At 43.8% G+C, this 19,308-nt stretch overlaps 1 protein-coding gene across 1 annotated transcript in view; it reads right to left on the reverse strand.

Moving 5' to 3' along the window:
* Positions 1–17,293, reverse strand: part of grnb (granulin b) — a 269,480-nt gene extending 252,187 nt beyond the window's left edge. Inside the window, exons 1-11 of the mRNA XM_076267170.1 lie at positions 17,174–17,293; positions 15,707–15,822; positions 9,958–10,104; positions 9,635–9,772; positions 7,237–7,350; positions 6,681–6,822; positions 6,206–6,315; positions 5,715–5,868; positions 5,055–5,146; positions 4,483–4,621; positions 1,409–1,506 (exon numbers count right to left, since the gene is read on the reverse strand). Coding sequence (XP_076123285.1) covers positions 1,409–1,506; positions 4,483–4,621; positions 5,055–5,146; positions 5,715–5,868; positions 6,206–6,315; positions 6,681–6,822; positions 7,237–7,350; positions 9,635–9,772; positions 9,958–10,104 — 1,134 coding nt within the window. The 5' untranslated portion in view covers positions 15,707–15,822; positions 17,174–17,293. The remainder of the gene's footprint in view (positions 1–1,408; positions 1,507–4,482; positions 4,622–5,054; positions 5,147–5,714; positions 5,869–6,205; positions 6,316–6,680; positions 6,823–7,236; positions 7,351–9,634; positions 9,773–9,957; positions 10,105–15,706; positions 15,823–17,173) is intronic.
* Positions 17,294–19,308: the final 2,015 nt, after the last annotated feature.

Genomic DNA, 19,308 nt, shown 5'->3' on the forward strand with positions numbered 1-19,308 from the left:
TGCCCTTGTTTCCAACTCATTCATTTTTCCTTGCAGAGTCAGGTTTGTAGACGTTTATGGTTATTGTTATATTATATTTAGTCTATTAGTAATATTGGTATTATCTTAGGCTATTTTACTATACACTGTTGATTTTAATGTTAATGTAATGCATGTTGATGTCATTGTAAGTTGCTTTGGACAAAAGTGTCTGCTAAATACCATAAACATAATAAACATAAACAAACTTCTACAGATTGTTTATACTTCAGTTCCTTCTGTCTGTGATATAGCTGATTACAATGTTTCATACATTGCGTTTACTATATACACATACACTCACGCACATATAACACACACACACACACACACACACATATATACACAGACACACACACACACACACATATATACATATACTTTATGCATCTCTACCCTGTTCTGAGCCTGGTCCTGCTCAGTGCCTGCCCTGGTTCTAAGGGATTTGTTCTGCTCAGCGCCTGCCCTGGTTCTAAGGGATTTGTTCTGCTCAGCGCCTGCCCTGGTTCTAAGGGATTTGTTCTGCTCAGCGCCTGCCCTCGTTCTAAGGGATTTGTTCTACTCAGCGCCTGCCCTGGTTCTAAGGGATTTGTTCGTACTTGTTACTGTACTGCCATGATCTTGCTATACTTGCATATGCTTACGAAGAACACTAAAGTGAAAACACCTCCGGTCAGCCCCAGCTCGTGTTTATGGCTGGGACGGCGCCATGCGAACCGGAGATTAGGTTCAACGCGAGGCCTCCGAGTGCACTGGGTCCAGCCAGGACAGAGGTTCCAGTGAATAACAGCCCCAGCTGACCCAGTTATGAAGTTATATCATGAGATATGCAGCGGCACGCAGACCTGATTCAGCAGCCCTAGCTCATATTGAGGAACAATGCTGAAGAGGTTATTCAATATAACCCAAGGGAGGGGGGAAAGAGGGAGGGAGAGGGAGAGGGAGAGGGAGAGAGAGAGAGAAAGTGAGAGAGAAAGAAAGAAAGAAAGAAAGAGGACAAAACTATATCATGAAGAAACAGGAGAGAAACAGAAAGACACAACAGACACACTGGTAGACAAACAGCACGACTTTCAGAACGATAGATAGAGCACCATAAGGCCATATATACAGACAGAGCCACGGACAGACAGACACAGACAGACAGACAGACAGAGCCACGGACAGACAGACAGACAGACAGAGCCACAGACAGACAGACAGACAGACAGAGCCAAAGACAGACAGACAGAGCCACAGACAGACAGACAGACAGACAGAGCCACAGACAGACAGACAGACAGACAGAGCCAAAGACAGACAGAGAGATGGAGAGACAGACAGACAGACCAAGACAGGGCAGTCTGCCCCTAACCCTACAGTGGGGGAGTAGACATGCAGTGCACCTCACCTCCTCCAGGGGGCAGCAGGCCCAGACGCCGGATGCAGTTTTACAGCAGGTGCTCCCATCGGCACACGCCACCGAGTCATTACAGGGCACCGCCGAAGCTGGAGAGAGAGAGGGAGGGAGGGAGGGAGTGGGGTGGGGAACAGAGAGAGAGGGAGAGAGACAGAAGGAGAGAGAGAGGGAGTGAGAGAGGGAGAGGCAGAGGACAGAAATATGATGAGTCAAAATCGACGACATATTGCAAACACAGGAGAAATTAAGTGTGTGTTTGTGTTTGTGTGTGTGTGTGTGTGTGTGTGTGTGTGTGTGTGTGTGTGTGTCAGGGTTTCCGTTGTCCGGTAATTACCGGACATTGGCCGGAAAAAAATGAAATGTCCGACAAAATTAAATCTCTCCGGTCAAATTCTCCGATTGAAATTGGCTAATAATCCCGTCCCCTAACGCAATCTGAATTTGAGAATAAGCCTTAGCCTAATATGTAAGCCTATATTATACGTCCTCTGGCTATGTTTTTAAATGAACAGGCTCTACCGTTTGAAAAGTAAGCTATTAAACAACACGCATAGCCTATGCTGCATTTCAATAGGAAGCACACGCTTAAAACGTCCATGTTAAACAACGAACAAATGAGTGAAGCGGTTCAAACATGGCCAGGCCCAGGCAGACTAGCCTTAAAAGTTTTTTAAGAGGCCAGACGCGATGGATGATGATAAATTGGTAACGTCTGAAGCCTCAGATGTCCGGTCAACAGATAAAAATCAGAAGTGTCGGGCGTAGGCTATCTGTCGGAATCAGTGACATTGGGAGTTGCGGGGGGTGCGGCCGCTCCAAGACACTGTCATTCTCCGTGTACACTGGACATGCAAAGTGTTACAGTAGGCCTATGTGTTCTCTGTCTATGATCTGCAGGGTTAGGGCGTCCTCGACGAGGAGATTGCTGGTCCGCGGATAATTTCTGGTACAATTAAACGGTATCATTGAACCGCGGCCGAAAGAAAAATAAACTAAACATTTCCCAGAATAGGAAACATTTCTTAATTTATTGTTATTAAATAAAGAGGCATAGTATTAGGTGGTAGTGGTGTGAGCGCTCATTCTTGTGTGTGCACATCTGTGTAAGTTCAACAGTCACCAATGGAGATAACGTGGGTAGCAGCAACAAACAACGTAGCCTTTTTAAAACAATGAACGAAGCGGACTCTTGCTGTCCATGAAAAGATACTGGCTAGATCTTGTTAGGCATGTTTAAGTTAGGGCATACATTTTTTTTTTCTTGGGTTCCGGTTTCCGACCGACCCTGTCAATTTATGTGCGACCCAAATTTATTTAATGAGCTTGGGGAAGAAATAACACTAAATATATTAAATAAATCCACAAATAAAAGGCGAACTATAATTACATTAATAACCCCTTGCGTTATGTATAGGGATGAGCGTATTCTCTCTTTTACAAAGTAGCCTGTGCACAGCTGTTCACGAAGACGATTGTTTTCGTCACTTATCAAGGCACTCGCAATTTTGTCCAAACACCGCAACTTTTTCGCAAATTTGACCAATCATCGTAGTTTCACCGTGAAATTTCACCTACCACAACAGTCCCTCGCGCAGAATATTGAGCCAGATGGCACACTTACTTCTGCACCTTTTGCATATGACACCAAAGACTGCCCTAACGTGTTCGTTCCTCTACAGTTTTGATGACAATAAATAGAAGGCTAACGTTAATGATCTGCTTACTTGCATCTCTCAACCTGGTGTTGCTAACCTACCTAGGCTATGAAAGTAAGTTAATTAAGGCCTACTTGGTTTACTGATTTTTGAGTAGGCTATGCAACCCATTGGCAAACGTTTACCTGGATATGTCCTTTTAGCTTATGTCATGTTTGCTAGCTTGTGGGCTTAGTTTGAGTAGTGCTACCAAAATCATAGAAATTAATAAAATTGCAAGACATTTACCTCTTCTATGATCCAATAATAATTTCATTCGAGTTGTTTTTTTTAACATTTATTTTAACTAATGACATAGAAGACATTCCCAATTGCATCCACATATCGTAATGCACTATGCAAAAAGTGATTTACACTCATAGCCGAACACAGTGAGATGCAAGCCTTCCAATCCACTCAGAAATGTACTTAGGCTACTCTCACGTCCTTAAAGGGGCAGGCAGTCAATTAGACGTACACCACCAATGTAATGACATTAAACAGAAGTGTAGTCAAATAGTTTAAATCAATATGAAATTACTAGATACTTACTTGGCTATTAGTAATTATGCAGGCCACAGACTATGAATTATTAAAAAGATATGAACTTAATATGAATTACAAAATATATGAATGTATTGAAACATATGACATGATGCCATCTCTTTAGGTGACTGTCTTTTTTGGACAGTTCTACTATAATGCTTTGTGAATGACCTCAGTCAAAGCATTTTCACAAATAAAGTAGGCCTTCTTTGATTTTCTGTAATCTTGTTTGTTTATGTTTCTGTTTACCTTTGATTATCCTTTTTAATAAGCATCAAGATTATCAGTGTGATTTTGGTCTTACTAACCTTAATTGCCCTAAATTTAAACTATTTTTGCAATTTTCACTTCCTCCCGCAATTTCTCCACAAGAAACAGCTAAAATCACCGCAACTTCCATCAAGGCATTTTAGGTCGCAACAGTCTCAAAAAACCTCGCGAAATCCTGGTGGGATTGATTTTCTACCTATCCCTTACTGCCACTGAAAAAAAAAAAAAAAAAAAGAAAAAAAATTCCCTACCGACCCATGGCCTCAACTGACAACCAACAGGAACCAAACCTTTTTTTTTTTTTATGCCTAGGCTAATGAACATGTTGCATTCTATACAACCTGATTATGCCATTCTTTAAGCTACATAGCCTGTCTCCAGTTTTCCTCAATTTGACTAATTAAGAAGCGATAATAGGATATTTGACCGGCCTATCATCAAAATGTCCGGAAAACGAAACCTCTGCCGGTCACTTTGACCGGCACCATTTTTGTCTAGCGGAAACTCTGGTGTGTGTGTGTGTGTGTGCGTGCATGAAAGGTGGTGTGGGCTAACCTCTGATCTGGGGCGGGGTTAGAGCTGGGATTTTGGTTGCCCAGGCGATGCGTCCGTTGGCGGACATACAGGTGCTCTTGGCAAGATCACAGGTCGTGCCCTCCGGACAGCAGTGCTGGTGATCAGAGCAACACACCGCCTACAGATACACATACATATGAACACACACTTACTTAAAAATTCACAAAACACACATGAACTTGCACATAGACAGATATGGATCAGACAATGACAAGACTGAACATTTTTCCACATACTGTACACACTTCTACTGGCTTCTATTCTATTGACTAAAAAATAATGAACACACACACACACACACACACCCCTCCTGAGCATCATGCATGTAATCAGAGCATGGCCTCAACATCTAACGAGAGACACTTGATACTCAAACACACACACATGCACAAACCTGTAAAATAATAAACCCCCCCTAATATTGAAGAGAAAGCTAGACTCATGCGCACATCCGGAGGGCCTTCAACTGAAACATCAGTTGGCGCAACACAACACACAACACACAACACACAACACAACAACACAACAACACACCACACACACACGTTTACCTTTGGCATGGGGCAGCATCCGTAGCTGCCATTGCCGAGGGCACAGCAGGTGGTTTCGTCAGGACAGGTGGAGATTTTATCAGGACAGACCACTACCAGCACACCACCACAGGCAGCCGCGGCAGCAGGAGAGGACCAGAGGAGAGGACCGGAGGAGAGGACCAGAGGAGAGAGCAGAGGACCAGAGGAGAGGACCAGAGGAGAGAGGAGAGGACCAGAGGAGAGGACCAGAGGAGAGAGGAGAGGACCAGAGGAGAGGACACACAGAGAAAACACAATGAACACTGATGATGTGTCCAAGGTCATGCATCAGAAGATGCTTCTGTAAACTATAACAACTGGGACATTAAAGTTACAGCTCACGAAAGCAAACCAACTCTAGTAGAACTCTGAGCTTCTAACCAATCAAAGTATGGATCAACATCTGCGCCATTTCAATTTCTTCATGTAACTGTAACTGTAATGTAACTGACAAGCTCATGACACCCCAGCAGACACGCATCACATTTTGTCGAGCGACACTTGTCCCACCTGAAGTATAAATTGGTCTTAACACTGCTCTCTTCATCTAACTAGCCTATCTAGCATCGGTCTTCCGACACAACTACCTGCACACCTGTACCTGAGGATGGCGTCTGCAAGCCTTACTGTAGCTCTTACCATCTTTGGCAGCAGGCGGCCGAATGAGCAGAGCGGGTCGCTTTTGGGCCAGAGGGAAGTGTGTCTGTGTGTGTGAGGACGTACACATCTGCTGCTCCAGGTCACAGGTGGTGCCGTTGGGGCAACAGTGGACCTTGTCACTGCAACACACAGCCTAACACACACACACACACACACGTGAGAATTACTATATTGGAATTTTACTATGCAGGTTTTAACATTCTTTTCTGTTTTCCCGTCTCATATTGTAAGACACAAAATGGGGCATGGGACATGAGACATAAGACTTCATCATCGAACAAAGACTCAGCACAGATTACAACACACACACACACACACACACACACACACACACACACACACACACACACACACACACACACACACACACACACACACACACACACACACACACACACACACACACACACACACACACACAAACAACACAAACAACACAAACAACACAAACAACACATACACACTCTTACGTCAGGGTAAGGACAGCAGCCATAGCTTCCAGACTTCATCAAGCAGCAAGTAGTGTCGTCAGGACAGGCGGATTTGGCACCTGGGCAGGTGATGGAGCCCACACTCCTATCTACACAGAGAGACAGACAGACAGACATTGTTTTAAAGATTAAAACTCTATGTGGATATTTTGAGTGGCTAATGCGTTGAACCTAGTCTTGCAAATGATTTGTAGTCATCTCTATGGCAACATGAGCCTGCTGAGCACACTATGACTATGACTCATGACTGAGAGAACATGAGCAGGGCATTCCAAAGAAACCGCTTTTAGCCATCGAGCTCCCTGTGCAGTGGGTAGGGACTAGGGAATACAGTGTAGGAACCTTTGAAATAGGAACGCAACCACAATCAGACACAAATGTGTACACACACACACACCATCATGGTACGAATCTGTGTGTGTGTGTGTGCGTGTGTGTGTGTGTGTGTGTTTACCTGGTGAGTGCGCTCTCTTGCGGGCGCGGAACTTCCTCCACATGGGAGTGGATCCCAGTGTGGCAGACACACATTTGGAATGTTCTATATCACACTTGGTTTTCTCAGGGCAGCAGTGTCGTTTGTCCTCGCAACACACCGCCTGCAGACCACAGGCATCACAAGTGAATGAATTGGGCAATAACGCTTTATATAAATAACATACAACACTTCTGTTTACAAAACAAAACATGTCTAGGGGTATAATGTAGTATAAGGTCATTGAGCAGGACTGACTGTTAAAATGATTCCTTCCATGACCACCCATAATGCCCTATGTTTGACAGTATTCCATTCCCCATAATGCCCTACGTTTGACAGTATTCCTTTCCCCATAATGCCCTACGTTTGACAGTATTCCTTTTCCCATAATGCCCTACGTTTGACAGCATTCCTTTCCCCATAATGCCCTACGTTTGACAGCATTCCTTTCCCAATAATGCCCTTCGTTTGCCAAGGGGCAGCATCCCCATAATGCCCTACGTTTGACAGCATTCCATTCCCCATAATGCCCTACGTTTGCCAAGGGGCAGCATGCCCAGGTGCCGTCGATCAGCTGGCAGCAGGTGGTTCCGTCTGGGCACTCGGACTCCTCGTCGGGGCAGATGACCGCACGCTCATCCTCCCAGGGCTGAACACACAGGAAGAGCAACAGCTACATCAGACAGACAGTTCAGGCCAAAGTGGAGATTTTTTGAAAACTCTGTTTTACTGTTTGTGTGTGGACAGGGCTTTTTGATTGTGGCGTGACGTTTTCTCCTTTGTTTGAAATGCGTTTGGTCATCACCACCATTTGTTTGATTGATATGTTCTTGACAGCCTTTAACGGCCGATTTTGCACATCCGTGTGAACTGAATCGTTTTAAAATACCAAAGGAGGAAAATTATCAGTTTTCAAAAACACGGGTACGTCGCCTAAGACTGAGAGATGGCTGATGCATGCCTGATTAAAAAGTGATTTTATGGGTTGTGAAAAAGAGCAGGGCACGACTCCAAAAGACTGCTATGCAATAGAAGGCAGGGTCTTGCAGGGCTTGATGGGGAAGTATAGGCAAAAATAAAATACGGCATATTAATGGTCAATGTGTCAAGTACATACTTTCTGGCATAGCAGACAAATGATTTTGAACAACCTGTCCTGACTGAAGCTTGAGGTCATTATTAATTACTGGGAGAAGCATGATGTTCTTGGTCTGGGAACTCAACATTGGCAGTGCTCAATCCGAGGGGCGGGATAAACGGTCTTTCAAATTCCCTCTGCACGCAATAGGATAGCGCTACAACTCATGAATCCCATGTATTTTCCCACCAGCGGAGCTAGTTGGCTAGTTGATCAAACGATTGTCAAGTCGCGCTGTTCGCCAGCAGCAGCATCCATTTTTTTTTTCTGTCATGTAGCAGGGAATTCACACGGAACCGTCTCAGCTCTGCCGTCATTATGTTAAGCCCGTCCACCGACTCTATACACGATGTGATTGGCCTGACCGAAGTTTGTTTTTTCCAGCTCGCAAGCCAACGGAGAGTTGCTAGACTACCCTGGCTTCAAATTAGATTTTCCGCCGCTAGGGTGCGTCTAGATTTCTAGGCTACTCATGCACGGACACACGGTCAGTATCGCTTTAGCTAATATTTCCTAATATTTCATCTGGCAAAATGACTTTTACATTTGTATGCCAGTGATGAAACAAAAACTGACAGAATACAATGTACCTTTGAGAGGAAGCAACAGCATGACCCAAAGACACACTATTATGGGTAAATGCAGGGTAAGAAACCACACACACACAGTCTCTCATCTAGAGAAGTGTGCCGTGAAACTGAGGGGAAGGTGTGTGTGTGTGTGTGTGTGTGTGTGTGTGTGTGTATGGAGCAGTGAAACTAAGGGGAGGATGTGTGTGTGTGTGTGTGTGTAGCAGTGAAACTGAGGGGAGGATGTGTGTGTGTGTGTGTGTGTGTGTAGCAGTGAAACTGAGGGGAGGGTGTGTGTGTGTGTGTGTGTGTGTGTGTGTGTGTGTGTGTGTGTGTGTGTGGAGCAGTGAAACTGAGGGGAGGATGTGTGTGTCCAGCGTTTCATGCACAGGAAGGTGTTCAAGTGCTGCAGGATGCTATAGGTACTTATAGGGGACTTCCCACAGTGGTCCATCAGCAACCCAGCCTGTTGCACATTACACAGCATGAGGCGGTAGCCAATGACAACCCAGCCTGTTGCACATTACACAGCATGAGGCGGTAGCCAATGACAACCCAGCCTGTTGCACATTACACAGCATGAGGCGGTAGCCAATGACAACGCACAAGTGGCAAATACAAACGCACTGCAAGTTGCATCATCACTTGAGGAGTGTGATGTATCATGGGTAATGGGGAGTTCAAAGAGTGGGTATGGGATGTGTGTGTGTGTGTGTGTGTGTGTGTGTGTGTGTGTGTGTGTGTGTGTGTGTGTGTGTGTGTGTGTGTGTGTGTGTGTGTGTGTCAGGCTTGTGCAAAATTCCAGAATTGAATTGAAACTGGCTCTTTAATTCCAATTAAATTCTTGAATTTCACTTGCATTTCAATTGAGGTAGCAAACAGGAAGCATAATTGCAATTCGAATTGTGCACAACCCTGGTGTGTGTGTGTGTGTGTGTGTGTGTGTGTGTGTGTGTGTGTGTGTGTGTGTGTATATATAGTAAAAGTGTGCTTACGCCCTCTGCGAGAATATGCTCACTCACTCGTGTGGATGTGTGGTTAACTGACCTATAAGTAAGACTGTGCTGCAAGTGTGCATGTCCATGTATGGTGTGTGTGTGTGTGTGTGTGTGTGCGCGCATGTGCATGTGCATGTCTATCTGTGCGAATGTGCAAGATTTGCGTGTGTGTGTGTGTGTTGCTGTCATGTGCATGTCCATGTGTTTGCATGTGTTGTGTTGATTCACCAGAGATGGAGTGGGTGGTCTGGCTGGTCTCCTCGTGACTAGAGGCAGAGAGTGAGTCTTGTTGATACACTTGGAGTGTTCCAGATCACACAGTGTCCCCTGGAAACAGCAGTGGAGATGATCTGAGCAGCACTCTGCCTACAGGACAAAACAACATCAACATCAATATAATCATGCAACTCAACTGCTAAGCATCAATAACAGGTTAATGTGTCTCGACTGTACAAACCTTAACACGTTTGACAATTGGCACGGATTCTGAAATCTGCAGAAGAAAATAGGTGCACAGATACACAGATACATACACACACACACACACTTACGTTGGGCAACGGGCAGCAGCCGTAGCCCCCAGACGGTGTCTGGCAGCAGGTGTCTCCATCCTCACACATGCCTCCATCAGGACAGATGAGCGCTGAACACACACTCAGCAAAAACAGCGCACACACACTTACACACACACCCCTCATCTGTGAACACAAAAGAACAAGAACAGACTCAACACATACCTTCATCTGGAAAACTTAACAGGAAGGAGTAGGCTAAAATACAGGAAACGAATAACACACACACACACTTCTGAGAAACACAAAAGAGAAAGTGGACAATAGTTCAAGTTTGATTTTTTTCGACTTTGACTAAGTGGACCAGACACTGCAGAGGAACAGAAAAATGACAGAAATGGTTTCATTTGTGCCCTGAGCAGAGCAGAGCAGAGCAGAGCACTTGGCCCTGTTTTGGCTTTTACTTTCTCTTCCATCCATTACAGGGAGGGCTCTCTATATTTTACCCATATCATATGAGCATCTGTGTGAGTGTGAGTGTGAGTGTGAGTGTGAGTGTGAGTGAGTGAGAGAGAGAGAATGATAGAGTTATGTGGGCACATGTATGTTGATGGTAATTTTGATACCATAGATTTAATAGAGACCCAGTCAGACCAATAGTATGAAAAATCAGAAACAGAGTTTATTTACAATGATGCGCATCAAGGGAGAGACAGCATGACTTCACCTAAAGATCCATCAGCTGCTCTATTAGCAGTGATATTAGACTGCTGGGTTAAGTATCCTTCCAGGCTGACGGGAGATGCCGTTGGTCATCCCATCTCACGTGGACTACACTGAATCAGACCCTGATTAGTGGCAGCCTGGCAATCTGGAGCAGATAGCTACTGATGCAGCCATGCAGAACAGTGAAACACTGCAAAGTCATAATATTCCTGCTTATCTCTAAACACAGTCACACACAGATATACACAGGGACAGTACAGATATCATACAGTCATTACATAGAATCATACTTTTAGTATCAAAGTGACCCACTAATGAGAAATGCAGAACATTAAACCACATATTGGAATATTGGACATAATGCAGAACATTAAACCATATATTGGAATATTGGACATAATGTTCTATTCCACTTTCTCTCAAAATGACCAGGCATGGCAAAACCAGGCTCAAGTCGCAGAGATGCAGAATGTGCAAGTTGAAGTCCTAAAGAAGCAATTCCATGTTTCAGATAACAGCATTGGTTGCTTTAAAAGTGTATATTTTGTCTTTGAAAATGGTTAAGTTTCAGGAAGTAAACCAGCGTTTGAATTGGGCGTGACTATTAGTGCTCTTTTGTTCTGTCGGCCAAACAGCTGTATGCTAGAAGTAACCTCATGGCTACTTACTGAACCAGCATGCTATTTGTTTACAATTGGAATGAAGATGGACAAAGCACAGCGGATTGCAGATGAGCTAAATCTGATGATGAAGGCGACTGCATTACATTGGAGAACATCCCTAATCTAGAGCTGACCTTAGCCGAAGATAATTACAACAAGGAAGAATCTCTTGGTCTGGCAGCAGAGGAGCTAGATCGTAAGATATCAGATGCTATTTCCAGTTACATTTGACGGGGATAAAGTTCGTGTGTTAGAAACTTTATCCATTGCTACTAGCTAACGTAGGCCTACTGTCGTTAGCTATTGCCACCATAGGCTAGCCAAAACCCATTACAGATAATTTCGGTGGGCAATTAATTTGAATAATGCGAGAATGTCTTGTTTTGACTGATGGCAGGGTGCCTTGCATCGTGTGTGCATTCAAATTAACAGGGTTTGCAAACGTGATCTCATGTTTGTTTAGTTCGCGTTTTAGACTATTTTATCCATTGCTAAACCTGCTAAATCCATTGCCAACCTGGTGCCTTGCACTGGGTGTTAATTCAAAATAACATGGTTTGCAAACGTGATCTCAGGTTTGTTTTAGACTACTGTATCCATTACTACTAGCTGGTTCTGTAACCCATTACAGATCAAATATTATCAGATCTCTATGAGTGAGACATCATTGGATAGCTTTGAAACTACACTTTCAGAATCTGTGAATAACTCAAAATGTCTCTGGGGAGACATGTGCCTGGTTTTGCCATGCCTGGTCACGTATGTGCATGAGTAAGGGGGAAGCACAGAATGAGTAGATGAGCGGGACAATGACAAAGAAAGCACAAAAAAAGCAAACACCTGCACAGGAAGAGCTGTGCAAGGTGCAAGATGCAGTACACACACAGACATGCATTAATGTTTGTCGCATCATGACTTGTTTCTCATGCAGCAGGAAAATGCCATTTCTTCTCCGTGGAGAGTGCACTCTACATAAAGAGACCAAGAGAAGTTCCCACAGAGAGTCAGTTTCACCAATACTGCAACTTTGGGTCATGTCCTTTTACAGCGCCGCAAATATAGATAGATAGATAGATAGATACTTTATTGATCCCCAGGGGAAATTCAAGGTCTCAGCAGCATACATACAACACAAACACATTCTTTAACAGCAGAAAGAGTAATTAAAGTATATAATATAAAAACACAACTAAGCAGTAAGGACAGTAGAAGATAAAGAATATGCTAAAAATACAAATTATACTAACACTTAATACAATATATAAAAATATACTAAAATACAAATTACAAAAATACAAATTATACTAACACTTAATCTAAATCAATTCTAAAAACAGTATCCACATAGTGGTGATTAATAAATCAGAGGCGCTTGCAATGACTGAGGCAGGGACTGAGCCTGTGATTCTCTGTGCATAGTAAGGTATGGTAAGGTGCTCTAAGGTCCTCTGTGTGAATGAGTGTCATGGTGGTAGTGCAATGGTGATAGTGGTCATGGTGATGGTGCAAATGAGTAAGTCAACAGTGCAACAATGCAGAAATAAAGTAAAGTCTATATATCTATATATTTAACTATTTAAGAAAATGTATAAGTGTGGCCACAGTTCGGCTGTGGCATGGAGGGGGGGGGGGGTTATGCATATGTGCTAATATAGCACGCAAACAGTGAGGCATAAAGACAGTGGTACAAGTGGCTAGTGGACAGACAGTACCAAACATGGAGGTGGTGAAGAGGCAGACAGACTATGCAGAGAAGTCTCTCTCTCCTCTTCCCTTAAGTGAGGCATTGAACAGTTCAATGGCCCTGGGGACAAATGACTTTCTCAGTCTGTCAGTTGTGCAAGGCAGTGAGCGAAGTCTCCAGCGGATCAGGCTCTTCTGCTTAACAATAGTGCTGTGGAGTGGGTGACACTCATTGTCCAAGATGTTGATCAGTTTGTTCAGGGTCCTTTTGTCAGATAGTGAATTGATGCACTCCAGTTCAGCTCCCACTACAGAGCCAGCTTTCCGGCCTGTCAATTCGCCCCACATCCTTCTTCCTTGTGCTTCCTCCCCAGCATACTACTGCATAGAAGAGGACGCTGGCAACAACAGACTGGTAGAACATCCTGAGGAGCTTACTGCACACATTGAAGGACCGCAGCCTCCTCAGGAAGTACAGCCTGCTCTGCCCTTTCTTGTAGAGTGCATCAGTGTTGGCTGACCAGTCCAGTTTATTGTCCAGGTGGAGACCCAGATACTTGTAGGTGCTAACCACCTCCACATTGACCCCATCAATGTGGACTGGTAGCAGAGTGGGCTTAGACCTGCGGAAATCCACCACCATCTCCTTGGTCTTTGAAGTGTTAAGTTGAAGATGATTGAGTTTGCACCATTGCACAAAGTCCTCCACCAGGCTCTTGTACTAGTAGTACTTGTATCAGTATCATCAGAAAACTTCTGCATGTGGCATGACTCGGTGTTGTAGCAGAAGTAAGATGTTTACAGGGTGAACAGGACTGGAGAGAGCACAGTTCCCTGTGGCGCTCCGGTGCTGCAGATCACAGTGTCAGAGAGACAGTTCTTCAGTCTGACGAACTGTGGTCGCTCGGTCAGGTAATCTGTAATCCAGGTTACCAGGTGAGCGTCCACACCCATCTGCAAGAATTTGTCTCCCAATCTGAGGGGCTGGATAGTGTTAAAAGCACTTGAGAAATCAAAGAACATGATTCTCACAGCACTTTTCCCCTTGTCCAGGTGGGAATGTGTCCTGTGTAGAAGATAAGTGATGGCATCGTCCACGCCCACTTTCTCCTGGTAAGCAAACTGTAACGGGTCTAGTGCATGGCGTACCTGGGGTCTGAGCATGCCTAAGACCAATCGCTCCATTGTCTTCATCACATGTGATGTAAGAGCGACAGGTCTGTAGTCATTAAGCTCACTAGGGTGTGGCTTCTTAGGGACAGGGGTGAGACATGATGTCTTCCACAGTGTTGGAACTTGTCCAAGGCGTAGGCTCAAATTGAAGATGTACTTCAGTGGCTCCCCCAGTTCAGCAGCACAGGCCTTGAGTAGCCTTGGGCACAGTCTGTCAGGCCCAGCTGCTTTATTGCTGCGCAATTTCTTAAGTTGGACTGTCACTTGATCTTTTGTAATCATGAGGGGTGTAAGGGGAGGGGAGGGGGAGGGGTGCATCTGGGATCTGTGCGTCTGATGGCTGTTGACTGAGGTCGTTGTCACCTCATTGTTCGTGATCGCCATGTGGGGGAGGGGTGCAAAATCCAGTGATGGTGGGGGTACGATAGCCTGTGATGATGGAGGTGAGTGTTGCGCTGGTATTGAGGGGGTGTGAGGGTGGGGGCTGGGCGATGGTGGACAGACAACCGCCATTGGAGCTGGAGCAGGGCAGTCAAACCTGTTGTAGAAGTGGTTCAACTGGTTCGCCCTGTCCAGGTCCCCCTCCACAGAGCTGCTGTTCTTCTTCAGGCCAGTGATAACCTTCAAATATTGTGCCTTATCATGGCCACGACCCTGTGCAATACAGGGCTGGCCAACATGAACAGATAATGGAATTCCTCTACTCAATTCCCCACTATGTCAATACAAAACTGATGAATGAATGTCAACATACAGTATCTGACCAAGAGTGAAACACAGAAATGCTTCCCAAAGTAGCCACCGTGCTTTGATCTCCTACCACTGAGTATAATGAAGACACTGGATGACTACTTCTGGAGGACGGGGGTTCACACACAATTACACAAAAGTGAAACTGAAAATTAGTTGGCTATTGCCCTACAAAGCCAAAGTGCAGTATCTACGAAAATTTTTCAGTAGATTAATGAGATTTTATTAGATTGATCAGAGGATATGGCATTTTATATTGGTGTAAAAAAGTGAATTTCACAAAAAATGCAGTTACTGCACTTTGGCTTTGTAGGGCAGTATAGTATTTGGGCACATATGTTGACTATGTTTGTTGTTTACAAGTATAACATGTACTGACACATTGACACAATTCAAGCCTACTGGAAAATTACCTGGCAAATACAATCAATTTACTTTCTGATCCTATTGGTGCAAAGTCCAAATCTCACAGTATTGTGACATTTTTAAGTCAGGTGGCAACAGGACAAACTTCAATCGCATTACATTTCTGACTGGTTTGTTTAACCAACATAATGAGCCATCCAAAAATGCACTAGGCACATAACTGAAGCATTCCTTTTGTGGAGTATTCGCTGCAACAATTAGCTTCCACTATGATCAATGGATTCCACTATGATCAATGGAACTGGCTACAGCAGATGTGATAGCACTGCATAGAAATCAGACCAGTCTTCTAAAACTATTTTTTACGTTCTGCGTAGTAGTACGCGGTGTAGCCCCAACAGGGAGGTGAAGCAGATGTGTACACTCACCGTGAGTTCTGTGTTTTTTACCCTCAGCAAGGAGAGGGATTCCAGCCAGAAGAAGGTGTACTATGTTTGCTTCTTAAGATGCTCTGAAGTGTGGCATACTCCACTCCACTCTTACTCTGCAAGCATCACAGTGAGGGGAGGGGGGGGGGGGGGTGGGTCATTGTACAAGAGGGCAACAGAGCAAACGGCCTGAGTTTCTAGTGTCAGTAAAGTGGAAATTATGGCAGATTTGAGGAAAACTGCAATGGTTTGAGACACCCATTGTACCATAGGCTTTTATTTAATTTGTGTGCTATCAGTTTAACAAAATTTAAATCTGAGCAGTTTTTGGCAAATGCAAGCATTTTGGAGGAGGAAAAAAATCATTTTTTGTCATTCTTGGACCTAGTTCTTTTTTTTTCTTTTTTCATTCTCCCTAAAAATGTAACATTAAAAGTTAACTTTGCTTGCCCTCCCTAGAACAGTAGTTAGTTATTCGTTTGAATAACCAGAGGGACTGTACTGTGATAGAGTAACTTAAAATATATCTTCAGCAACTACAATGTAGGCCTATAGCTGTAAGGTGTTTTCACAATTTCCTTGCACAAAATATACACACAAATATCAATCTCATATATAGGTTGAGTCCATACAGAAACTCAGCCAAAGCAATGAAGCAGCTGCGTGTGAGCAAAAGTAGCCTGTCATCTGATTTCATCTGATGGTACCAACACTTGTGCATGCTGTGTTTAACGTTACATGTTTGCTTTGTGCAAGCTACTTGAAAACTGAGGAGTGATTCATACACATCTAAACACATTCGGTTCCCATTTGCCAACCTGAAACATTTGCAAATTCAATATGACCTTTAATTGCACAGCCATGTAAGGCTAAAGTTCCTTAGAACGTGTTACATTGTAACAAAACGCCCATGCGTTCGACGTCTGACATGATCATGCCTTATAACTTAAGTAGGTTACGGTTAAGTTAACCAGTAACTTCACATGAAAAAACAGGCTCACAGCACCGCCTAAGATTGTCCTAGCCAGGCTAACACCAATATCATTGTGTTGTCAGTTTCCTTTTCCCAGGAGGAAATGACTTACATGATCTACTTGTTTAGCCCAATTAATACCGAGGCGATCGAGCAAGCAAATTACTTTTGGTTCACGTGTTTATAAACAGAAAAGTGTTGTTCTTTTTATTCTAAACAAGATGCAACCTGTGATTTCCTGTTTACCAGAAACCGTCGCCTTTTTAAATGTCAAGAGTAAGTATTTATCCGCTACGTCTGCAAAACAAGTGCATCTTTACATATTCTCATGTAAATGTGAACCAGCCACCAAATAACAATAGTCAGTCTCTCTTCGCTTCGCTTGCAAAAAGCTAGCTAACTTATTAGCAAGTTCCCCTATAATGTTTTACTTTAACTGACCACTTATGATTTCTGTAGTGACATGGCATGTTGAGTCGATCCGTATTCCTTACCTTTGAATGTGGTACCAAGAACAAAAAAGGTAGCTTAACGCGTAAAAATGAAGGGATCCTTTATAGTCTCTGTGGCTAGCTGATATAGAATGACTGGCGACTGTAGCAGCTGATAATGGAATCACATGATGCTCTTCTGGAGTCATGTGATTACCCCTGAGCATTGGACTGGGTTGAGACAGAGAGAGCCCCTGCTCATTTAGTGCAGGGCGATATGTAGCAAAAAAAGGTGTTTGGAACATTTCATATAGATTTTTGCAAATTATGTTTTTTCACTTCTTCAGACCTTATAGTTTGCAAAACTACCTGTTTCCGATTTTTTCCCGGACTGCACAGGTCCAAAATCCAAGATGGCGGATATATCACCAAAAATTGCAAATAATCGCCTTTTTAAACATTTTAAATGGATATATGTTAGGTATTATCATTATATACATACATTTTCTAATAAAATGTAATGACTTAGGTAATAAATATGACCATGGGTGACATGAGATGTCATGATTATCAACCAGTGATGGGTGTAACCACCATTATGCTATTTATTGGCATACCCGGAAAAACACATTGACTGATTTAAAAGTTTCCTTCACATAACCTAATAATCATTTGAATTAAAGTAATGTTCTGCACTCACCCCAATAGATTAGATTAGAGTAGATTAGATTCAACTTTATTGTCATTGCAGAGTACTGTATGAAGACAACGAAATGTGGTTTGCGTCTAACCAGAAGTGCACAAAAGGAGAAAAGTGCAATGTGATATACAAAGTATAGACAGGTGGTGCATAGACAGGTCAAGAAATATAGTGCAGTGTAGACAGTAGTATACAGTTGATTTATATAAAGTAGAGAGGTTTAGAGTAATAATATGTGCAGTGTATTAGCAGTTACCTTATAAGAGCAGAATAAATATGTCTATGTAATGTGAACAATGTATGAACAACATACATTGGGGGGGGGGGTCTGCCTCCTTGTTGTCCCTGTCAAGGTTGCCATGGTCGTGGACACCTCAACAGGCACAGGCAAGGAGGCAGGGTGGGTGGGGGGGGGGGGCTTAGTTGGTTGGTTGTCACTGGGATGGAGAGCTAGACTTCAGCTGCAGGAAAGAAGCTTCCTCTGAACCTGCTGTGCGCCTTATGCAAGCATCGCTTGCCCTGGATGGCCTCAATGGAGGGGAGTGAGGAATGCGTTGGGCAGTTTTCACCACCCTCTACAGTGCTTTTCGGTTGTGGGCAGAGCAGTTGCCATACCAAACTGTGACACAGTTGGTAAGGATACGCTTGATGGTGCAGGGGTAGAAGTTCACCAGGATCTGAGGAGGCCGGTGGACCTTCTTTAGCCTCCTCAGATAGAAAAGATGCTGGTAAGCCTTTTTTGATCAGGGTAGAGGTGTTGAGGGTCCAAGAGAGGTCCAAGAGATGTGGACACCCAGAAATCTGAAGCTGGTGATACACTCCACTTCAGTCCCATTGATGAGAATGGCTGTGTGTGTTAGCTTTAGACTTCCTGAAGTCCACAATGAGCTCTTTGGTCTTCAATAATTCTGTTAACAGGACTTGCAGGAAATTGTGGGAACATATGAATTTGTTGATTATATGCAAGCCTAATGCTGCCTTCTGCCTTCATCCATGAATTGTGACTGGTTTCAGAAACAGCATCCTCTGAACAATCTACAGAGAGTAGCTCAGTGCAATTAACACACACATTGGATAGCATCTTAATAGATGGCATGGCTGTTGTGCAGGAGATGGTTGTCAGGAAAAGTGACATAAACTGTTGCCAAGATCTGGCAGAATGCTTCTTTGAAAATGTTGAAAGTAAGGCACGAGGCTACAATGACATATACTTATGGAGACACTGGAGAACGTTGACAAAAGATACAGCCTAGAAATCTTGACGCACCCTAGCGGCAGCAAATGTAAGTTGCAGTCAGGGTAGTCTAGCAACTCTCCGTTGGCTTGTGAGGTGGAAAAACCAAACTTCGCTCAGGGCAATCACATCGTGTATAGAGTCGGTGGACCTATCGGGTATCCTATTGTATCCTATCCTATCAGGAAATTTAAAGTGAACCATTTGTCCCGCCATTTACCGTTTATCCCGTGGGAAAGGAAAGGTTTCTGTTTTAAGTCAATC

The sequence above is a fragment of the Alosa pseudoharengus genome, unplaced genomic scaffold (assembly GCF_046254945.1).
Source record: "Alosa pseudoharengus isolate Yale_2024_CS ecotype anadromous, Long Island Sound unplaced genomic scaffold, YU_APseudo_1.1 YU_APseudo_1.1_scf_4, whole genome shotgun sequence".
In the NCBI taxonomy this organism is placed as follows: domain Eukaryota; kingdom Metazoa; phylum Chordata; class Actinopteri; order Clupeiformes; family Clupeidae; genus Alosa; species Alosa pseudoharengus.